The 21,679-nt window shown below is 37.1% G+C and overlaps 1 protein-coding gene across 1 annotated transcript in view; it reads left to right on the top strand.

Annotated features, from left to right (window-relative positions):
• Positions 1-21,413, top strand: part of LOC145682384 (sphingosine kinase 1-like) — a 256,589-nt gene extending 235,176 nt beyond the window's left edge. Inside the window, exons 6-8 of the mRNA XM_081753978.1 lie at positions 3,451-3,990; positions 7,512-7,651; positions 15,293-21,413. Of these exons, the coding sequence (XP_081610104.1) occupies positions 3,451-3,990; positions 7,512-7,651; positions 15,293-15,478 (866 nt within the window). The 3' untranslated portion in view covers positions 15,479-21,413. The remainder of the gene's footprint in view (positions 1-3,450; positions 3,991-7,511; positions 7,652-15,292) is intronic.
• Positions 21,414-21,679: the final 266 nt, after the last annotated feature.

The following is a 21,679-nucleotide window of genomic DNA, read 5'->3' as shown; positions in this document are numbered from 1 at the left end:
ACATGCGAAACTGAACTTAATTGAATATTTGTTTATTAAAGTTCCCTTGTATAAATCTAGGCTTTACCGTCCTATATTGTGTAATAGTAATTTAGTTGGTTCGCCATTATTTATTTATGTTGACAACATAAACAAAAAGTCACTCAAAATTGATTTTTTTGATTCGAATTTTTTGGCGCTTAGAAAACAGTTTTTGGATTGTTATATTTAATTAAAATACCTAATTTAACCCTTTTTTGTATATTGTCTATTGAATTTTCTTTTTTTTACCCATATGGTGTATATTTGTTCATGTGTTTTAATTTTTTTTTTAAGTTTGTTTATTTCATAATCTACTTATGTAAATTTTTAGTAATACATCTTACTTGATTGAATCTTTATTGAAATGAGGATATGTTTGTAATTTTATTTTGTAATTTAGTTTGAATTAAACTTGTGTTAATGTTTTTTCCTTTGCTTTTCTTGATTGTCATGATTTCATGTATTTTATTTATTTATTTATTTATTTATTTTTTGTTTTGTTGTATTTTTTCCTGTAATATTCCATTGTATATAATTGTATATATGACCATTATGGCTTCGGCTGTGGTCGCAATTTCTCATAATAAATAAATAATAAATATATTATTATTATTATTATTATTACAAACTACAAATAAAACAGTTCAAAATACAGTAGGAGCTCCTTAACCTGGCCGTGAACTACTCCGGCGCTAGAGACCTGCAGTGACAATTTCTCCTTCCACACTCGCAGAGCCCACAAAACAACACAGGATAACAGGACGAGTCGGAGTAATATCACCAAACACTAACATATCTCTGTTTGCTGGTTGAACTGTAGATAACATTTGAATGGCCAGTGGCAGGGATCAATTAGGATTTCCCCATCACTACGGGGGGACGCCAACGTCCAACTTCGGTTAGGCAATGCTGTACAGTTTTATATATCTGTATATATAGGACCGGATCCAGGATTTTCACACGGGGGTGCACAAATAACTACCACTACATTTAAATTAAATTTGATTTTTAAAAATGCTTCTAGGCATCTGTGGTGTGAATAAGAAATATTGTTTTGCTTGGCAAATCCTTTTCCTTCAGTCTTCAGAAAATCGACTTGAACTATTGCTTTCACAAAACTGCTTTCTTTTAAGCTCCAAACGGAAACATGATGCATAAAGTTTCGGAAAGTGTTGCTGTTTTCAGGGGATACGGACAAAATCTCGCGGCCGAAACATCGCGGGCCAAAACCTCGCGTGGCCAAAACCTCGCCTCCCAAAATGTTGCGTGGCCAAACCCTCGTCGCCCATAACCTCGCGGGACAAAATCTCGCCAGGCCGAAACCTCGCGTGCCCAAAACCTCGCCGCCTGAAACCTCGCGGGCTAAAATCCCGCCGGGCCAAAACCTCACGTGGACAAAACTTCGCCGTCTTAAACCTCGCGTGGCCAAAACCTCGCCGCCCAAAATCTTGCGTGACCAAAACCTCGCCGCCCAAAACCCCGTGAGCCAAAATCTCGCCTGGTCAAAACCTCGCGGACCAAAATCTCGCTTGGCCAAAAATTTGCGGAATGAAACCTTTTCTTAAAATTTACCCAATGAGTTTCTTAATATGCAATTCCATATTACAAATAATAATAATAATAATAATAATAATAATAATAATAATAATAATAATAATAATAATAATAATATAAAACAACGTGTGTGGGCTTTCTTGGGGTATTCCCATTTTTTCCCCACTTTCTTCATTCCATCATTTCCTTCATCCTTATCATCTACGTCTCCTTTAACCTACGGGACATAATCGAGGGACGTAAAAACTCACATATTATTTCATACTTTCATAAATATTATTCGATTTTGTTAGAATTTCCTAAGGTCGCCGTCAAAGTGAAATAAAAGCCATGCCAGGCTCAAACTCCATCTATATTGAAAATTTGATAGAGACAGGTCGGGTGATTCAAGAATTATTAAGTCACAAACGCAGCCAACTTAATTTTTATGTATTTCTATATGTTTCCCCCCTTTCCCTCCGCCTTCCCATCAAAGTGAAATGATAAAAACCATCCCAGACAGTAACCTGATCTGTCTGGCAAATTCGATTGAGATTATTATGTTGCTTCAAGAGTTATTAAGTTTTATTTATTTTTATATATATCCTCCTCCATGCGTTAGAATATTTTCTTGTCATTATTTTAATATCGTCGTGGCGAGGTTTTATACTGACGACATTTCTTCCCAGGCAAGATTATGTCCCGCGTAGTTTAGACCAGGCGAGATTCTGTGTCCAGAAATCAGAAACGCGAGGTTTTGGCAAGAGATTTTGGGACGCGAGGTTTTCGCAAGGTGAGGTTTCGGCCTGGCGAGATTTTGGAAAGCGAGGTTTTGGCCCGGCGAGATTTAGACCCGCGAGGTTTTGGGCGGCGAAGTTTTGGCCAGGCGAGATTTTGGAAAGCGAGGTTTTGGCCCGGCGAGATTTAGACCCGCGAGGTTTTGGGCGGCGAAGTTTTGGCCAGGCGAGATTTTGGGCCGCGATGTTTTAGGCGTCGAGGTTTTGTACCCGAAACATTTTCAGTGTTAGCTTCTCATTTTAGATAGTGTAAATTTACAACGAGGGGCTGCACCTTCCTTAAATCCGGCCCTAATAAATAAATAAATAAATATTCTGTTATATATGGTAACTGCGGGAAAATATAATCCTAGTGAAATAATTGTCATTAACTATAAACTCGTCCATTTGCTGTCGATGTTCTCAATCTATCACAGGCATTGGTCTGTCACATCGTAATGGTCGATCTATCTTTTTGCCCATCTACTCACTGTACTGTAGTCCATAGTTTCCTCACCATAAAGAACGTGTAAACTGTAAAGAATTTCTCGTTTTCCTCTCGTGCAAACGGTCCCGTGTTCGGACCGATGGGGCACTCGATGGGAAAAAAGGAATAGGTTTTTTTTTTTTTTTTTTAGGCCAGCCATCCTGAATGACATTTTTCGTGGATTCTTCATTCACACCAACCAAATACCGGGATGATACCTAACAGGTAGGTCTCATACCACTTCCTTCCCCAGTCCTTCCTTCCTTCCGCAGATAGTGTGTTCGGCCGAGGGACGTCATCCCTCACGGGTTGACGTGCTGGGTTAACATGGTCAAAGTTGCTAAAAGCCCAGAAATCTTACTTCCTAACCCGAATCACGTTTTCTACTGTGTAAATGTTCTATTACTTCGCGTTCGTTTTATTCGCGTTGACATAGTGACTGTGTGACAGGTTACTTAGACATAAGTAAACGGAATTTCATGAAAATGTGTATGTTAGAAGTTTGTGTGTTGTTTTATTCTTAAGATCGTTCAATGATTTTCAGCTAACCCATGGCTAGTATTCTATAGAATGTAGTAACTTAAATAATTCTGTGAGAAACATGTAAATAATGACACACTCTTTCTTTTATAGGACTGAGAACCTACAAAGGGCGTTTATCGTTTAAACCATTATCAGGGTACAAAGCGGCGAAAAAGGAGCATTCAGTTCTGCGTAACAAGCCCATCACCCGAAGTAATACGCAGACCATCAACGGGCTGATGATGAATCCAACAGGGAACGGCACTTACCGAAGTATGAGCTACCACGAAGATTTGAGCAACAGTCACAACTTCCGAAGCGATCGCATCGGCTCCATCTCGTCACAGTCGATGTGTTCTGTGATCAGCAGTGGCGACGAAACTGGCTCCATTTTAGAATGCTCCATTGGAGGTGATGTGGAGACCACGTTATCTGATGATGAAATTGGGCGTCCTCGATTAGACAGCTTCTACTCTGCAATGTCTAAAAAGAGCACGTACTTCTCAACGGCTGCCTCTAGCTACAGGTCTGCAGATGGTTCCTCTATTGCTAGTTGGGATACGCATAGGACGAACGTTCGAATGTATGGACCTCCTTCGCAACTTCCTGCACTCACGCAACCAGTTCCTTCCAGCTGGGATGTTATCGAAGGTATCTCTCCACTTTTGTCCTGTTTCATAAAATAGCTTAACACTATTTGTGTGATCTTTTAACTCATCATAACGAATCTGTTTCTGCTTCAGTCTGTTTATATTTTATATTAGCTTCTCTTTATGTAAGCTTCAGTAATAATGTCTAATTTATACATACATACATACATACAATATACACATGTCCTTTCACAGTGTCTGTTGTAGATCTTTGTGCCATCTACAGATATTTGGTTCCTAACATTATCTGCCGAGATTTTTATATGCCCTTCAAAACTAATTAAGACTACCTATTTCTTTGCGAACTTTGAACTCAAATCAAATAGACAATTATCGACAAAAATTCAACGTATTCTTGCAAAGCATAACATATCAGCTTCTAGTATCCCCCCGAAAAGTCTAGAAAAACATCTTACCGGATTTAAAAGTTATTTTGTTGATCCAGTAAGTAAGTCAGGCATTTATCGCGTTCAATGCGAATGTGATTCCTCATATATAGGCCAAACGAAACACAATATTAACACCCGAATTAAAGAACATATTAGACAATAAATAAATAAATAAATAAAGTCACAAGAAGGGAGCATGTCGAGATTGGTGCTTCATTTAAAACAACATACACATAATATAAAACAGGTTAATGTAATCGATTCAGCAGAAACAAAGAAACAACGGAAAGTTAAAGAATCGCTCTTTATTCATAAATATAAATAATCTTTAAATCTGGATATTGGCAACGTTGATAGAATCTGGTTACCTACCTGTGATGCTTATTTTGAATCTGGCAATAGTGACGTAACATAGACATCGCACCTTCTTCGATTCAGCTTACTCTTTTGCGCTGTGCTGTGCTCGTGACATTTCAGGATCCATTCTTTACGTTACATTTATATAGTGGCATTTATTCTTTGTTTTACACCTTTTATCTCCTATCCTTTTTTATCCGTGTTACCTTGCCACTGAAAACGGAACCAGCTTGTTCCGAAACACATGAAAAATATTTAGGCTTCCTAAGGGAGGATTCATTGGTGAGTGGCCAAGTTTTTGTTATTTTGAACAGTCCTCTCATGCGCCCATATAATTTAAATTTCAAATCAAACAGCTTGTATTTTGTTTACTTTCTACTACCCCTTCGTGATATTAGGATTTTTTTTCCCCTTCATTTTCAGAAACTTGTTCCATATATTGTATTCCACTAATATTTCCACATTCTGATTCACTCGATGGCTTAAACTCGCTGACCCAGCTGAATCAAAACTTACCAGGTTATATCCAGTAGATCTTTTTTATGTTTTTCAAATATAAATTCAATTTTATTTTCTTTGACGACTCTTGTTTCTTTATCTGCAGCTAACCTAATTTTCGTCTGTTTTACTATAGACATGCGTACTCTGCACTTCCCAGTACTTTTCCTATTTATTTTGCAGTACAGCTCAGAAATTCATCTGTGATTTATTCTTCCATTCCACTTGATCGAAGTGGAAGCCAAAATTATTTCTTGACAAGAGACTCCATTATTTTTCTGTTCTTGTTTTTAAAATTTTACTGTCCATTCTAAATGATTTGGATAGATTGATTTGATATAGATAATTTTGCTGTGAGCTTTTTTGAGATTTTTACTTCTGAATCCATAACTAAAAATTTCACTTGTAAAATTCACTACTGATATCACCGTAAATTCGTGCTCTTTCGTAGTTGGATGTTTAGTGCGCCTTCCTTTGGTGTGCGTGGTTACGGATTCGATTTTCGGTGTGATCCACGAAATTTCCATATTGACCCAACATTATTAGAGTTGCGGTAGTACTTCAATTAAGAAAAAGCAAATATCCAGTCAAGGAAGTAGAAAATAATAGTGCTTGGAGAAGACATACTGAGCATCTATCACTCTTTAGACTGGCTGTAACGTCAGTGAATTTAATGCTGTGAATCTTTCTCTTAAGCTTAACTAACTCCTGCCGGGGAAGGAGGGGTTCGTCCCCTGCCAAATGAGTCAGTTACATGTACTGTTATGCTCAGTAGTACTCGTGCAGTAACATGAGATAGGTAAACCATGTTTCGAGTTCTCAGGTGACGAGTTGTGGTCAAATCGTGGGATTTGGTGGCTCATGATGGTCTTTCGCACGAATCTTGTACACACGTTTTATGTTCTACTCCTGCCGAGGAGGATAGGTTCGTCCCACTCACAAATTGTTGCATTACATGTGCCATTGGGTCTAGTAATGCAGATAGTTCCTCTGTCTCAAAAAGACTTTAGCCCCTTCGTGGTTTCAGGAAACTGATTATTCGAAGAATCCTGTCGGGGAGAAGAAGTTTGTCCCAATTCCAAATAGAGGACTTGCATGTGTCATTGGGTTAAATAATGGAGGTATACTTCTGTCGAAACAAGAGATAGGCAGGACCGGTACTCGATCCCTTTTCTAGATTCCAAGAAGCTTCCAGATTCTGTTAGGTCTAGATCTAAAATTACCACACTAATCCAAGTAAGACCCGTGCCGCACATGGGAGAATTACATGTGCATGAGGTCCTATGATTCTCGTGGTATCTTTAATATGAGGTTGGCAGTGCCAGGAGTCGAGCTCCTTCCTGGTTTCCAGTAATCTCTCCCAGATTGTGTTAGATTCACCGTGCTGATTGTGTTCACCGAGCGAAGTAGCTCAAGTGGTAGAGCGTTGGCTTCGCATTCGGGAGGTCGCGGGTTCGAATCCCGTTGCCGACCATCCTGACTGAGGTTTTCCAGGGTTTCCCTCAGTCCTACAAGGCAAATGCCGGGATGGTACCTACTAAACAGGCCCTGGCCGATACCTTCACAAATCCTTTCCATTGTTATTGTTGTTGTTAGATATCCAGTGTAAAATGGCCTCTGAGCTTTATCTGGTGATTGTTAAATAAATAAATAAATAAATAGATAGATTTAGATGGCTTAAAGAAAGTGCCCCTACAGTTTCAAACCTACAAAAAAAAAAAAAAAAAAAAAAAAGTTGTTAAAACTTTAAAAATCATTAGGTTAGGTTACCCGGTAAGATTTTAGTTAAACTAGAACAGGTTCTCATAGAAGCTTCAATTATCACTTAAATTCAGTAATCCTTGGTTCTTATTAAAATTTAATGTATTCTCTTCATTATTCCTATAAAAATGTGTAAAACTCAATGCAGAAATATCACATTCAACGCACCGATTCGACGTCCTATACGACTACCGTGCTGCTGAATCATCGAAAGCTTCCGCGTCTTGCAAATAGTACCAACTTCTACATATCTTTTCTCGTATTAAACATAACTTTACTGCCACATTTACACACCTAAACTTCACATAAGAACTCCAGATCATCATTTCTTACCTCATTTCTTCTGTAAATTTTCCTAATTTTTGTGAAAAACTGAGAGATATCTCTAAACTTAACCCAAAAAGATTCATATAAAAGTTAATTTATATACAATAGATACCTGTTACGAATACAAAACAATATATGAATGTTTACAATGCTTGATTGTTTGTATCTAATGAATAATTTTTGTGTTTAGGTGAATTTGTGCTGGTGCATGCATCTTATCAGTCCCACATTGGAAGCGACGTGTTCTTTGCACCCAACTCCAAAATAGACGATGGCGTTATTTGGCTTCTAATTATAAAAGCAGGAATTACCAGAGGACAATTGTTACAGGTGAGTGAGAATAAACAACTAAAATATATTTGTATTCATTTTAATAAAAGCCGAATGATAAGTTTCTGTTAAAAATTCTATAATATATTAGCATTTAACGAGAAAAGATAGTCTAAAAATAAGACCCAGGCCCACAACCAGATAGACGTGTGGAAGGGCCATGAATATGTTAGAGGGGGGCAAGTCATTAAACATTCTCTTACCAATACCTAAATTGTGTTTTTTGTATTAATAATAGCATTTTGTGTTAAGGTTTGGAGGGGCCACGAAAAGTTTAGGGGGTCAGGCCCCCCTAGCTCCCCCCTCTGGTTGCGGGCCTGGTAAGACCTACTCCAATCGATAAATTTCAGCGAGGTGAACTCATATATTATAAAATATAATATAATATAATATAAAGGTTGCGGAAAAATTCCCGGAACGGTCCAATATCTCGCGAAGTATAAAAATCAGCAAAACAAAATAACGGGTTTTAGTTAGTTTTGAACAAGCTATCGAATGACAGCAAACGCAACCCCCTATCACCACCCCCTTCGGAGGTACGGGATTTAACTTTTAACATTTTAAATGGGAACCCCTATTTCTTATTACACATTTGGATTCTCCAGAAAAGTGACAGTGATATTTATATATAGCCATTTCAAACACGATTTGCGTCTGAATGGCAGGTGTCGCTGTGGTCACTGGCACATTCTGTAAAATATACAACCTAGCCAATCGACCAGATGGGCCACTTACAGTTCAGCAACCGGTCCGTGCAGGTCATCGTGAATCATATCTGACCAGGGAAGAGTCTGAATGGGGCACTCGAGGTGCTGAACGACATGTATCAGATATGAAAGAGGGTGTAAAATTATGTACATATACAAATTTATAGCGGTTGAGGGCAACATAGAAAAGCAGGAGAACCAGAAGAAATATGGCGGACTGTAGAGCCCAGCAACACAGAAAGCTAAGGAATCACTCGTTCCGCGCGTGAATGGCCACAGAAATGAAGCTAAATGTTTAGTAGTAGAGTATAAGATCTGCTATATGTAATGAACATCATGGCCGCCATATTGAAAGTGGCAATCTTGAATTCGGATTCACAGTATAAAGATAAAGTGGGTCATGTGGCATATGAAATAGCACTGAAATTTTACCAGGAATACATTGGTGTTAACCATTCTGTAGTAACTATTGTGAGTTGAGAAGTGACATGCAAGAAGGACGCATATAAACTGTGATACTCACTAGTATGACGCAAAAGCTAGTGCTTGGAGAACTCTGGTTTGTATACAGACCAAAGGAAAAGAAATCTTTGTTTTACGTCCCACGATTATACCGGTGAGGCTAAAGGAGACGGTGATGATGAGAAATGAGTGAAATGGTGGAATGAAGAAAGTGGGAGGAAACGGGAGAACCCCGAGAAAACCCACGACCACGGTGTTTGTCCATCACAAAGTCCACACGGCGCGAACACACCAAAGGAAAAGTGTGTGTTTACACGGAGAATAGTTGCGAGTAAGGGAAAGATAGTCATTGACGACAGAGAAAGAAGAGACCAAAGGTGATTCCGTGCCACCTCCTGAGTTTCCTGTTTGCAGACAGAAAATACGCGAGAAAGCTCATTAAGCTAATATCTGCGTTATCACTGAAGTAGTAAATTAAGATAGTGGTTGGTAGCAAGGTTAATGTACCCTTGGTCAGTGAGCCACTGTTAAGGAAGTGGTAGAAAATGACAAGGTATATTCTAATTCATCATTTGGAAAAGTTATTTCTTCTTGTGGGCATGAATATGAATATCCAGGTTTTTGTGTCATTATTAGTGCTTGAGTTTGGGACGTGCGACAATAATTCCTGTGCAGAAGATCAGAAATGTATTTTTTAGTGAATATTGATTCAGTGGTCGAAGAATATCAAACGTTAGAGATAGATGATAGCGTGTCAGATGAGAACAGCTCTTGTTTTCGTCACACTCTTTTAGATACTCTTCACATCAACTGTCTTTCATAGATTGGTATGTACCTTTATCAGCATACTTGCTTATGTGATGATATATGTTATATTTTTCTTCTTTGAGAGGAACCACGTCGTAATTGTACCTGTAATCCCAGTCTTCCTTTGTGTCGGGTGTTTTAACGTGACGATAACTATCCATCTTTAACACTGAAATATTACAAGATCTTTGCATGTGCAAATCTTCCTTGTATTTTTTTTCCAGATGTGCGTCCTGTGCCAACATTATTTCGACGTTTGTTCAAATATCCCCTCACGACTTTCTTGCATGTTACTTCTCAAATCATAATAAAGTTACTACAAAATGGTTAATACCAATGAATTCCTCGTAAAATTTCAGTGCTATTTCATATGCCACATGACCCACTTTATCTTTTACATTGTGAATCAAAATTCAAGATGGCCACTCAATATGGTCACTCATGATGTTAATTACAGGTATAGCAGATCTTATCATGCATCTACTACTAAATATTTGACCTTAATTTCTGTGGCCATTCACACACAGAATGAGTGATTCCTTAGCTTTCTGTGTTGTTGGGCCCTACAGTCGGCCATGTTTCTTCCGGCTTTCCTGCTTTTCCATGTTGCCCTCAGCCAGTATAAATTTGCATATGTACGTAGTTTCACACCCTCTTTCATATCTGATACATGTCGTCCGGCAACTCGAGTGCCCCATTCGGGCCCTTTACTGGTGAGCTGACCAAGTTTCAAAGAAGGCAAATTGTTGGTGCGCGTATGGCGGGAGCTTCCGTGACGAAAGTAGAGGAAATTTTTGGTGTATCAAGAGGCACGTTTCGAAGATCGTAACTGCCTATGAGGGTTGGGGAAAAACTGCATCAGCGAATCACCAGCGAGGACACGAGTATGTGAGTTGCGTGACAGAGACAAATGCACATTGGGTAGGATTGTGGCCAAGCAGAAGATAACACAGCGCCAAAAGTCACAGCTGAGCGGAATACAGTAGTTTCACAGTCTGTTAGCGTAAAAACAGTCAGAAGAGAACTTCAGAAGCAGGGTATTTATGGCAGATCTGCGATCCCCAAACCACTCATGACTATTGACTATGCTGCTATAAGGAGACAATGGTGGAACGCCCATAAAAGTTGGACAAAGGAGTAGTGGAAGACAGTCATCTGGTCGGGTGAGTTTTTCTTTACATTATTTCCAACTGCTGGTCGAGTTTATATGTGGAGAACGCCAGCACGAGCATACAATACAGACTATCTGTTACCAAGAGCGAAGCATGGAGGTGGTCAGTGATGTGGGCAGTCATATCCTGGTATTCTACTGGGCCCATCATTACCCTGCATAGATATGTCACTGCCAAGGACTACGCGAGTTTTGAGTGACCAGCTGCTTCCCATGGTGCAAACTTTGTTCCCAGATGGTAATACCGTGTTTCAAGATGACAGAGACCCTGTTCATACAACTCATATCGTCTAGGACTGGTTTTGATAAGCACGGAGATAGTGTCACATCTGCCATGGTCTCCACAATCGCCAGACCTCAGTATCACTGAGCCCTTGTGGTTAGTTTTGGAGACCAAGGTGCGAGCCCGCTACCCACCACCATTGTCTCAACAATAACTTGCAGCTGCTTTGGCGGCAGAATGATAAAACATCCCTTTGAAAACCATACGCGACCTGTATTTGTACATTCCCCGTCGACTGCAAGCCGTTCTGCGTGCCCTACTCGCTGTTAATAAGGGTAATGTGGATTATTTTTTAGGTGTTTCCATATTTTTGTCCATCCCCTGTATGTAGTTGTTGTTTTCTTATACATTGATGGTGTACGATAACCTCGCTATTCACTTAGATGAATCTCATACTGAAGTCTACCCTCATCGAGATTTTTATTCTGACATCAGGAAGATAACAATACACAATGTGATTAACGAAAAATTGCCCAAAATTACGGTTAAGTCTAAAACCTTAATTTTCCTTTAATATTGTGGAAAAATGCGACCTTTATCAGTTGATAAACGATAAGGGTAAATTTTGATGCGTAGTTTTTGAGAAAATCCAGAATAACTAATTTTATGTCGCTGGAAAGTATGCCATTCCTTGCTGATAATAATTGCTACGTAAAGAGAATCCACTTTTAAATAGCAGCTTTTTTTTTTCTAAAGGTGAGAGCCATACTCCTGTGATACACCTACCCCAAACAGTACTTCACATATTCCTAACTGTAGCCCAAATACTGCTTTAAATGAAGACAGAAAAGCAGCAGCAAGTCGTGCAATATTTTGGTGTAATATTTAATAAATGAAGGGAGTATACTGTAATACACATAAACAGGTTCTCTGTAAAATGCAAAAGTTAGTATAGATCGCTGATTTACTATACGAATAAAATGTTAACTTATTATAATCGCAAATTCCACATCAGTGCTGTACAATTTACAGATCACAAAACAACGAACACAGCCAGCTGTTACAGGCTCTGGGGAACATGTTGTGGCTGCTTATTGTACGCGTAAAACTGCAGTGTCTTCCCTTGCCTTTCACACACTTTACTAGTCCTGATTCGGGGCCGTGGTGGCTCAGTGGTAGAGCATTTACCTCTGGTGCATAGTCTATTTCGATCCCAGCTCGCGCCATGTGAGCTTTGTGGTGGACAACCATCGTGTGCGTGAGTTTTCTGAGGATTCTCCCGTTTCCTCCCACTTTCTTTATTCCATCATTTCCTTGATTTCTCATCATCACTGTCTCCTTTAGTCTAGCCGACATAATCGTGGGACGTAAAACTTAAAGGAAGAAAGAAAGATAATTACTCCTGATTCAGCGATGATCTGTCAGGTCCTCAGGCAGTGGTAGAAACTAAAATTGCCCAAGTATAAAACTACATAGAGATTACGGTTGTAATGTTACAAGATTCTTTAAAGCATGAAAAAGCACTGAATAATATGAAATATTTGAAAACTAGCTGTAGGAAGTTCATTTCCTACGTGGAGGGAACGCCCCTACAAAAAAGTACTACAGGAAGTCACAATGTCAGTCTTTATATGCTACGTTCAGTTAATTTTCATTTCTTCTGTACCCACTAATCTATTTTCATAGCTGTGGCAACAAAAATTCTTATTTTTGATAAAATATGAATAAGGATATCGTCTATAGATATCACTTGTCTAGTTTTTATCCCTTGCAATTTTAAATCTGTTAACAAGTGAAGGTACTGATCACTCACTGCCTTACATACGCTTACAAATTCAAATTAGTAACGGAAAGGATAATGTCTTTATAAAAGAAAGTTTCCTGTCCTTTTTGTCCTACAAATTCATAGTTTGTATATCTTAATAATGCTGTTAAATTTAAACCAAAATTCGACGTGGAATAAATAAATAAATTAATACAATCCTGCACATTTAAGTAAGCATAAAAATTTCAAGGTTAGTATTACGTGTTGTCGCTTGAATCTTTTGATAAATGCCTTTTCTTTTCAGTAGAGTAGCTTTTCGGTTACACCGAGGTTCAATGCCGCGTTCACAAAAGCTCTCCATTGACTTCTATCCTTAGCCAATCTCTGCGAGATCCATCTTAATATTGTCCTCCCATCTGCACCTAGGCCTTCCTAATTTTCGTTTTCCGATTTGTTTTCCAGTCAAGACTTTGAAAGCGTTTCTACTTTCTTCCATTCTAGCTACATGACCTGCCCACCTAAGCCTCCTAGACTTGACAACCCTAACAATGTTGGGTAAACCGTATAGATTATGTAGTTCCTCGTTGTGAAGTTTCCGCCATTCCCCATTCCCGTTCCTCTTGGGTCCGAATATTCGTCTCAGGATCTTGTTCTCAAATACTTTCAGTCTATGTTCTTTCCTCAGAGTAAGCGACAATGTTTCGCAACCATACAGAACAACAAGCATGATTATCGTTTTATATATATTTCAATCTTCAAATTCCTCGACAGAATTCACGACAACAAGAGATTTTGAACCGAATAGTAACACGAATTCCCTGCTTTTAGTCGACATTTAATTTCTTCGTGAATATGATTTTCGTCTGTTAATATTGATCCTAAATATTTGAAAGTATCCACTTTATCAAAAGTATTAATTAATATTCTAACGCATCCATAATTTGCCGTATTATGGTCCCGACACACTTCCATGTATTTAGTTTTCTCTGCATTTACTTCTAAACCCATGTCCCTGCAAGCGTTTAATAATATCTCTGCATTTCTTCCTATTCTCCTATCATTCCCTATTAAATTTACATCATCAGCATATGCCATAACCTGGTGAATACCGTCCAACTCTAGGCCCTAGTTACTATCTTTGATTTTTCTTATAGCGTATTCCAGAACAAAGTTAAATAATAATGTCGACAACGCATCTGCTTGTTTCAGACCATTTTCGACGTGAAAGCTCGTGGACAAAAATTTTCCTAGCCGGACTTTACTTTGGGATTCATTTAAACATATTTTAATTAATCTTATTAGCTTTCTCGGTATTCCAAGTTCTGTAAGAAGATATATATATATATATATATATATATATATATATATATATATATATATATATATATATATATATATATATATATATATATATATATATATGTGTGTGTGTGTATGTGTGTATGTATGTATGTATGTATGTGTTTCCGTCATGGAAAAGTCTCACATTGGCATGGCTCTTCTACTAGTTAATATTATGTATGCAGGGAGATAACTATTTACTTATTTTTGAAGAAAGGGGATACTCCTGTTTCTGCCAATTTATAAACTTTTGGAAATACCTTCGTACCACCCTAATATCATATTTTGAATTTTTCTCCCACCTTCTTCGTCTACCCAAGAATCTCTTTCCCCTAGGCTTCCTGATTAGAACTCGAGGATTATGACCAAACTTGACCAAAGTAGGTATGACCCACATCGTCGCCTTTTAGGTTACAACTCAGGTGAACTAGAATCGTGAACATACATTTTATAGCTGTTATGTTGGTTTTTTACATTTTTATAACCTTTCATAGTGATTTCACCCAGTGTTATATAAAATTAAGCTGAATTGGGGCATTTTGTTAATATAATTCTGATATTTTAATCAGTTTAATTGAGCATGATACCAGCTTTGATATCGAAATCCTTACATGATATATTTCGGGATTATTAATTATCCTTATTATATTAAATTCCTTTTTTTCTAGTGTTTAATCCTATCTTTATCGTCTCGTTTTCATATTTTATATTCTTTCGTATTATTTACAAAAATAGTTCTTAAAAATAGAGAAACTATATTTTGTACCAATAAAAATTATTGATAATTTTAATCAAATGAATTAACCAGATATTACTTGGTATAGTGGTGGATCTTGGCGAACTTAGTGTGCATTTGAAATATTATAGTGTGCATGCCTTTTGATTCCCGCGTTATGGGTCATAAAGTTCGGTGGTGTGCAGAAGTTCTGAAAGGCAATTAAGAGAACAATTTGCTAACAAAAGTACACGGAACAAACCTGTTATTAAAGTTAATTTGGGGCATAAGAAAGTAAATGATGAATCATTAGCTAAGTTGTAAATGCATTGTGCACTCAAAACAAATGAAAGAATGCTTTTTCGGCAATAAGGAAGTTTATTAGTATATTTAAGAAAAGTTGAGTTTTGAAAAGCTTGTATTAATTTAAAATGTTTTCTTTTCACCCAGTTTCTGTTAGGTTTATCGTCTGGCAACCACCTGAACTCTCCAATGGCTGAGATGATCCCAGTGACAGCTTTCCGCTTAGAGCCTCAGTCGGCGGGCGGATACCTCACAGTCGATGGGGAGGTGGTGGACTACGGCCCCCTACAAGCTGAGGTGATGCCCTCGTTGGCTCGAATCCTGTCCCGATGACATGAGAAGAGCTAAATAGAAATGTTAATGGGAAAAGCAGACTGACACAACGGTTGAACTGAGTAGAAATGTTGGTTCATTTATCGCTGCATGATCGAATGTTTTGTTTTCTATATTGGCCTTAAGTTGGAAAGGAAAACAAATATTCTACCATAAAAAATATAATGCAAATGGTTGATGGTGGTGATATAATTATGTATATATATATAAAGTATCTTGCAGTTATTAATTATTTTTGATAGAAGTTAGTAATTTTTCATCTGAGAGTGTGTATAATAATTCGTTCCTGAGGTTGTAGAACGGTACAATGGTTGTTGATTTGTTAACTGTATGTATTGTTGAAGAAGTGTGTGGTGGAATGTGAGCAAAAATTGAACAGAATTATGTTCAGTTGTTATGGTATTCGCATGATCCAGATGCGAACGTTTGTATGGCGTATGTGTGGGAATGTGTGTAGGTCATGACGCTTACACACATCGTCCTCTAGTGATGATGTGATCTCAATTTTAACAGAGCTTTGAGCGAGGCATATCTCCAGTATATAATGAAAATACTGTAGGGGACAACAGACACAGGACTGCAACTACAAATTTCTTTTTTAACATTTTAGTCCATTAAAAACATAAGTTGGTTGTAGTTCTTTCTGAAGCCCAGTCCTTCGGTACTTGTACCGGATGCAGCTCCTTGAGTTCTTCGGCTTGTCTCTGGCACTACATGAGCTTCCGCCAACGAAATTTTACACAGTTACTATTCGATTTTCGAAATTTACTTACATGGTTCTTTCCAGGAAACCTCACACACACACGCATTTGCATATACAGTTGAAACATATATGTAAAAAAACTTACCAAACATGTGTTTCACTTGTGAGGTCGGTAAGATTCTATCTGAGATATGTAAAAGGGTCGTCACGCTTTAATTTCATCTTATCTGAAACAGTACTTTGAACTGATAGTTTCTGCTACAGTACAGTGGAAATACAGACAGACATTGTTACGATGGGTCCCTGACGGATTCATTTATCTTTACTTTTATCTTGTCTTTATCTTTCCTTTCGTCTATATTGCTTGACGGCAGACAAAGGTCTCGTTCAAACTATGGAAGTAACTTCCCTTTCTCCCATTATCGTAGATATAACATTCGAGGGGCGTGCAATAAATTATCTACCTAGACAGGAAGGAATGCAGATAGGTTCACCGTTTTTCGATGCAGTCCTTATGCACCGTAGCCACTTTGTGGGCAGCGAAGAAATCCCAGAGAAAAAAAAATAGTCTTTGTCATGGCCTGAAAACCACTGGGAAACAGCCTGTTGTACCAAGTTGTTAGACGAAAAACATTGTCCCTGCAGGTGTTTCTTCACATCTCGGAAGAGGAAATAGTCACTAGTGAGAAACTTGACTAAGAAACGTGATGACCGAGCAGTGCTACAACCTCCTCAAATCCATTGTTCGCGGCATCACATAAACATTCCATACGCGGCGTAACACACACTTTTCTCACGACCACTGTGTTGCTTCGACTGACCTCAAATTGCGCAGCGAGTTTCCCCACAGTGGGCTTGACGTGCGTGTCAGGCGTCAGTGTGATCCTCCCCTCTCTTCCTGTCTAGGTAGATAACTTATTGGACGCCCCTCGTACGATCTTCAGTGTGAATTCCAGATATTTAATAAGTGCTAAAGATGACCAATATTGACAGTTTGAGAATTTATGCAATTTTCTGAAAAGTGCATAGTTTAATTTCCTATTCATGATAAAAACAAACTTTTTTTTTTTTTTTTTAAGTTGAACATGAGTAAATGGTTTGCAGTCAAAACCACATGGTCGTGCATGAATCAACAACTGAAATTAAGTAAACATTGACAAGAATAGATATCGAGCTCAACATTCCAGACCAACAGATATGTATATATTTAGAATTGTGTACATTTAACAGCATTTAACTTTTGTTAGAATTTAGATTGAGTTTGGATAATTACCAGTGTATATATAGATATAGATAAGTTTTTGTTGCGTACGTAGTCCATAGTCTTCCAGTTAAACAATTGTTGCAATGGAGCATATCGTGTACCATTCCAAAGTGTGCAATAATATTATTATTAATATTACAAAAATTTCGACGAAACGGAAACATGGATGAAGATTAGTAATGTAGATAGAAATTCAGGTTTCATATTGTTAGCAATACATATGTATATATATATATTTCCATAAATTTTGAGGTTACCAGATATATTATTGTTCCTGTAACTTGAAGCATGAGTAACTGACCATGACAAAGATTGCGGTTGTTGAGGGAAAGGTGTTTGTACTTGGATTTATGTAGGGATTGTCATCACTTGGGTATTTGTACGTGGTGGAAGTGTGTGTTATATGTACATCACAGGGTTCGTAATGGAAGCAACTATTAAATATAATTCATTGTTTTTGTTTTTTTTTTTTCTTTCTTGTTAGTAATTGCTTAGTATAATACCTTCCCTCTGACTCAGGCCCGTATTCACGGGGGGCTAGGGGGTCGGACCCCTAAATTTTTACTGCCCCTCTATAATTTTCATGGGAGACTTGCAAATGAACTATAATATGGCTGGATCGGGGCCCTCCCCAACTTCTACCGGCCCTTTCTACATTTTTGGGCTGGCTACGGGCCTGCTCTGACTCCCATAAGAGAACATGGACTGAATTGGTTACCTTCAGACGTGTAAAATTCTGATGACGTAATGGTGACAAATAAAAACAATAGAATTCGAAAAACTGTTTGCGGTGTCGATGCGCACGAATTTTTCTTCTCAACTGAGAGAAACCATTATTTGTATGTATCGTGTATAAAGATAGTAATTTTTACCTAATGTAGTGGCCAGTGATATTTCAAAAGAACTGAGATATAAAAAGAAATAATAGTGTGATACTGTCTACTAATACTGTCAATACAATAGCTAATTCTTTACTTTTTTTTCAGTGAAGAGTGGAATTTATACATGTATAGATAGATATACTGTATATGTAGATAAAATAAAAAACAAGAAAAATACAGTTTGTGATGCTAAAGAAACGTGTTACTTCCACTGTAAAAGTCACTCCAAAAGATTTTTTAAAATTTTAAAAACAAAAGGCTGAATTAAACTTTGGAGAATGTAGCGTAAGTATTGGGAAATACAAAAGTATAATTTTCTTTGATATTTATTGGAGACATGATCATGGTATTTTTTTTGAGTTGTATACGGCATTAATTCCGAAGTTTGTCATTCGCTTAGTTTGCGACAAAAAACATAATAGCAGCTACTAAAATATAAAAATCATCAATTTTCAAGACTGTTTTAAAAGGGTATAATAGTGTAGTGTAGGGTAGAGAAGGTAGTGATAAGCAGGGTAGAGTAAGGTCGGGTTAGTTTAGGGTTAGGAAAGTTTGGACCTATTTCGTTAAAATTAATAGTTAGATTTTTCTGCGCGTAAGGATACCTGCTGGAGAGTCTGTATACCTGCAGCCATGTACAGAATACAAATGCTCGTTTCTTTCCCACAATCCAACCATGCAGTAAGCTTGCGCAAAGTAGTTCCCTCCGCGTGCCAAATAGTTCCGTGATTATGTCAGCTTATATATAAAAAATAAATAACTTCGCTATCCTTATATATTATCAAGCACGGAAACAAGCAAATCATTCATTTCTTCCCGGTAAATTTTCAAAATTTTGCTAGAAACAGACTACCAACTTCGAAATTTAACCGTATTAAAACATGTAACTCTTTTATTCTTCTTTTCTATCGCTATGTTCTCCAAATTAATATTTCCCTTTGTTTCATAGTATTTTGGAGCGGAAAAAGCAAAAATGACAGGTGTAATAATTTTTGGTACAGAACACTTGTATGTTGTTAAATTTATATTTCATTTCTTGTTCCCATGTACAGAAGTGGGGATTTAATAATTTTCTTTGAGAATTAGGCATACAATGTGTAACTAGCTATTTAAAATTTGTAATTCTTTGTCGAGAGTCATATCAATAGACCTGTTGATATATATTTTTTAAATTCGTATTTGAGCAGTTTTAAAGTGTTTGGTAACAACCAAAGTTTAAGAAAATATCGGAGGATATCTCGTGTAAATATTCCGTCTGGTGTCGTCCCAAAGAATATTCAAGTGATTTAGTGCCATCTGACGCAACACGTGAATTATCTACTATCACATGAGACAGCATTTGAACGCTATTATCTGAAGCATTTGAATTATCTTGTCATCTAAAACTGCATTGAAATTATCTAATATCTTTGAAATAATATGAATCATCTAATACCATTTACCAATATATAAATTCTGTATGACAACATTGAATTGTCTGATGCTATCTGGCAACATTTGAATTGTCTAACGTTATCTGGCAACATTTGAATTGTCTAACGTTATCTGGCAACATTTGAATTGTCTAACGTTATCTGGCAACATTTGAATTGTCTAACGTTATCTGGCAACGTTTGAATTGTCTGACATTATCTGGCAACGTTTGAATTGTCTAAGGCTATCTGGCAACATTTGAATTGTCTAATGCTATCTGGCAACATTTGAATTGTCTAATGCTATCTGGCAACATTTGAATTGTCTAATGCTATCTGGCAACATTTGAATTGTCTAATGCTATCTGGCAACATTTGAATTGTCTAATGCTATCTGGCAACATTTGAATTGTCTAATGCTATCTGGCAACATTTGAATTGTCTAAGGCTATCTGGCAACATTTGAATTGTCTAAGGCTATCTGGCAATGTTTGAATTCTCTAATGCTATCTGGCAACATTTGAATTGTCTAATGCTATCTGGCAACATTTGAATTGTCTACTGGTATGTGAAGCACTTGAATAGTCTAATGCCACCTGACAGCGTTTGAACTCGAATACAACCAGACAACATTTGAGCAGTTTTGTTTGTTACTGGACACAATATTTGAATAGTTTTGATATCTTAAACAATCTAATATCCTGTGATTATAGTATGAAGGAATGAATGATGAAATATTGTTGCGAAATTTCGTTCGAAAACTTAATGTATTTTAACATTCCTTTTAAGTGATTATTTCGAATAAATAATAATAATAATATAAACTATAGAACTTGAGCAACCCAAAAAATACTACCAACTAGGTAACACGTTAACTTGGCATACACAACGAACTTCTGTTATAGACTGATGCCTAGGTATTGCTTCATATTCTTAAGGGCCTATGTTCATGCTCATATTTTAACATTCCAATGATCGTCAAATCTATCTAAAATAAACCAAATCTCTTGTAAGAAACGCGTCTAATGTTAATTGGGTGCTATTCTATTGAATACGTGTTACCCTTTTCGGTAATAGCGTTAACTAGGCTATAAGTAACTAATTCTTAACGAGTTTTCTATCCATGTCTGTTTTCTTCATCCACTATTTATCGAAGTTTGTACCTGTTGTTCTGTAGTGTACCTGTGATAGTTTTCGTCAATTTTTCAAATGCAGATTCTATCTCCTGTACTGTTTGGCCAATAACTATTGAATTGTAAATAGTTTTAACTGTAAATAAGCGAGAACTCAGTATTATTGTTTATTCGTGAAATATTGTAGCTATAATTTTGTATCAGTTTTCTGCCCGTGCTGAAACAAAGTTGTACTCTATTTTGATTCAGAGAACCACTGAGTGAACTAGTTATTTGCCTGTTACAAGCGACAAATGGTTATGTGAGTATATTTTTAAACAAAAAAAGAAGAAAAATGTTGATTTTCAAAAAGAGAATCAGGTATTTGTTCTTTATAACTTTGTGGTCATATATAAAATATTTCACATTTATTTACATCTTTTGATCATGTGGCTATATACAATATGCATATATATACATACATATATATTTTGGTACCTATGATTGAGACTTTTTTTGAGTTGAAAAATTTTGTGTATTGAGAAATAAATATTACATATTTAGTGAAGTTTTTTTCTTTTCAAACTTTCCCAGCCCCCGCCAAGTGAACTTTGTGGTGGACAAACACCGTACTCGTGGGTTTTCTCGGGGTACTCCCGTTTCCTCCCACTTTCTTCATCCCACCATTTCACTCATCTCTCATTATCACCGTCTTCTTTAGTCTAACCGGCATAACCGTGGGACGTAAAACTCAAAGATTTCATTTCATTTTTTCTTTTCAAACTTTCATTATTCGATTTCCTTTATTCTGCCTAACAGCAGAATTTAC

The sequence above is a fragment of the Thermobia domestica genome, chromosome 3, assembly GCF_964235325.1.
Source record: "Thermobia domestica chromosome 3, izTheDome1.hap1.1, whole genome shotgun sequence".
In the NCBI taxonomy this organism is placed as follows: domain Eukaryota; kingdom Metazoa; phylum Arthropoda; class Insecta; order Zygentoma; family Lepismatidae; genus Thermobia; species Thermobia domestica.
Note: the sequence above shows the minus strand (reverse complement) of the source record. Positions and strands in the feature narration are given on the sequence as shown.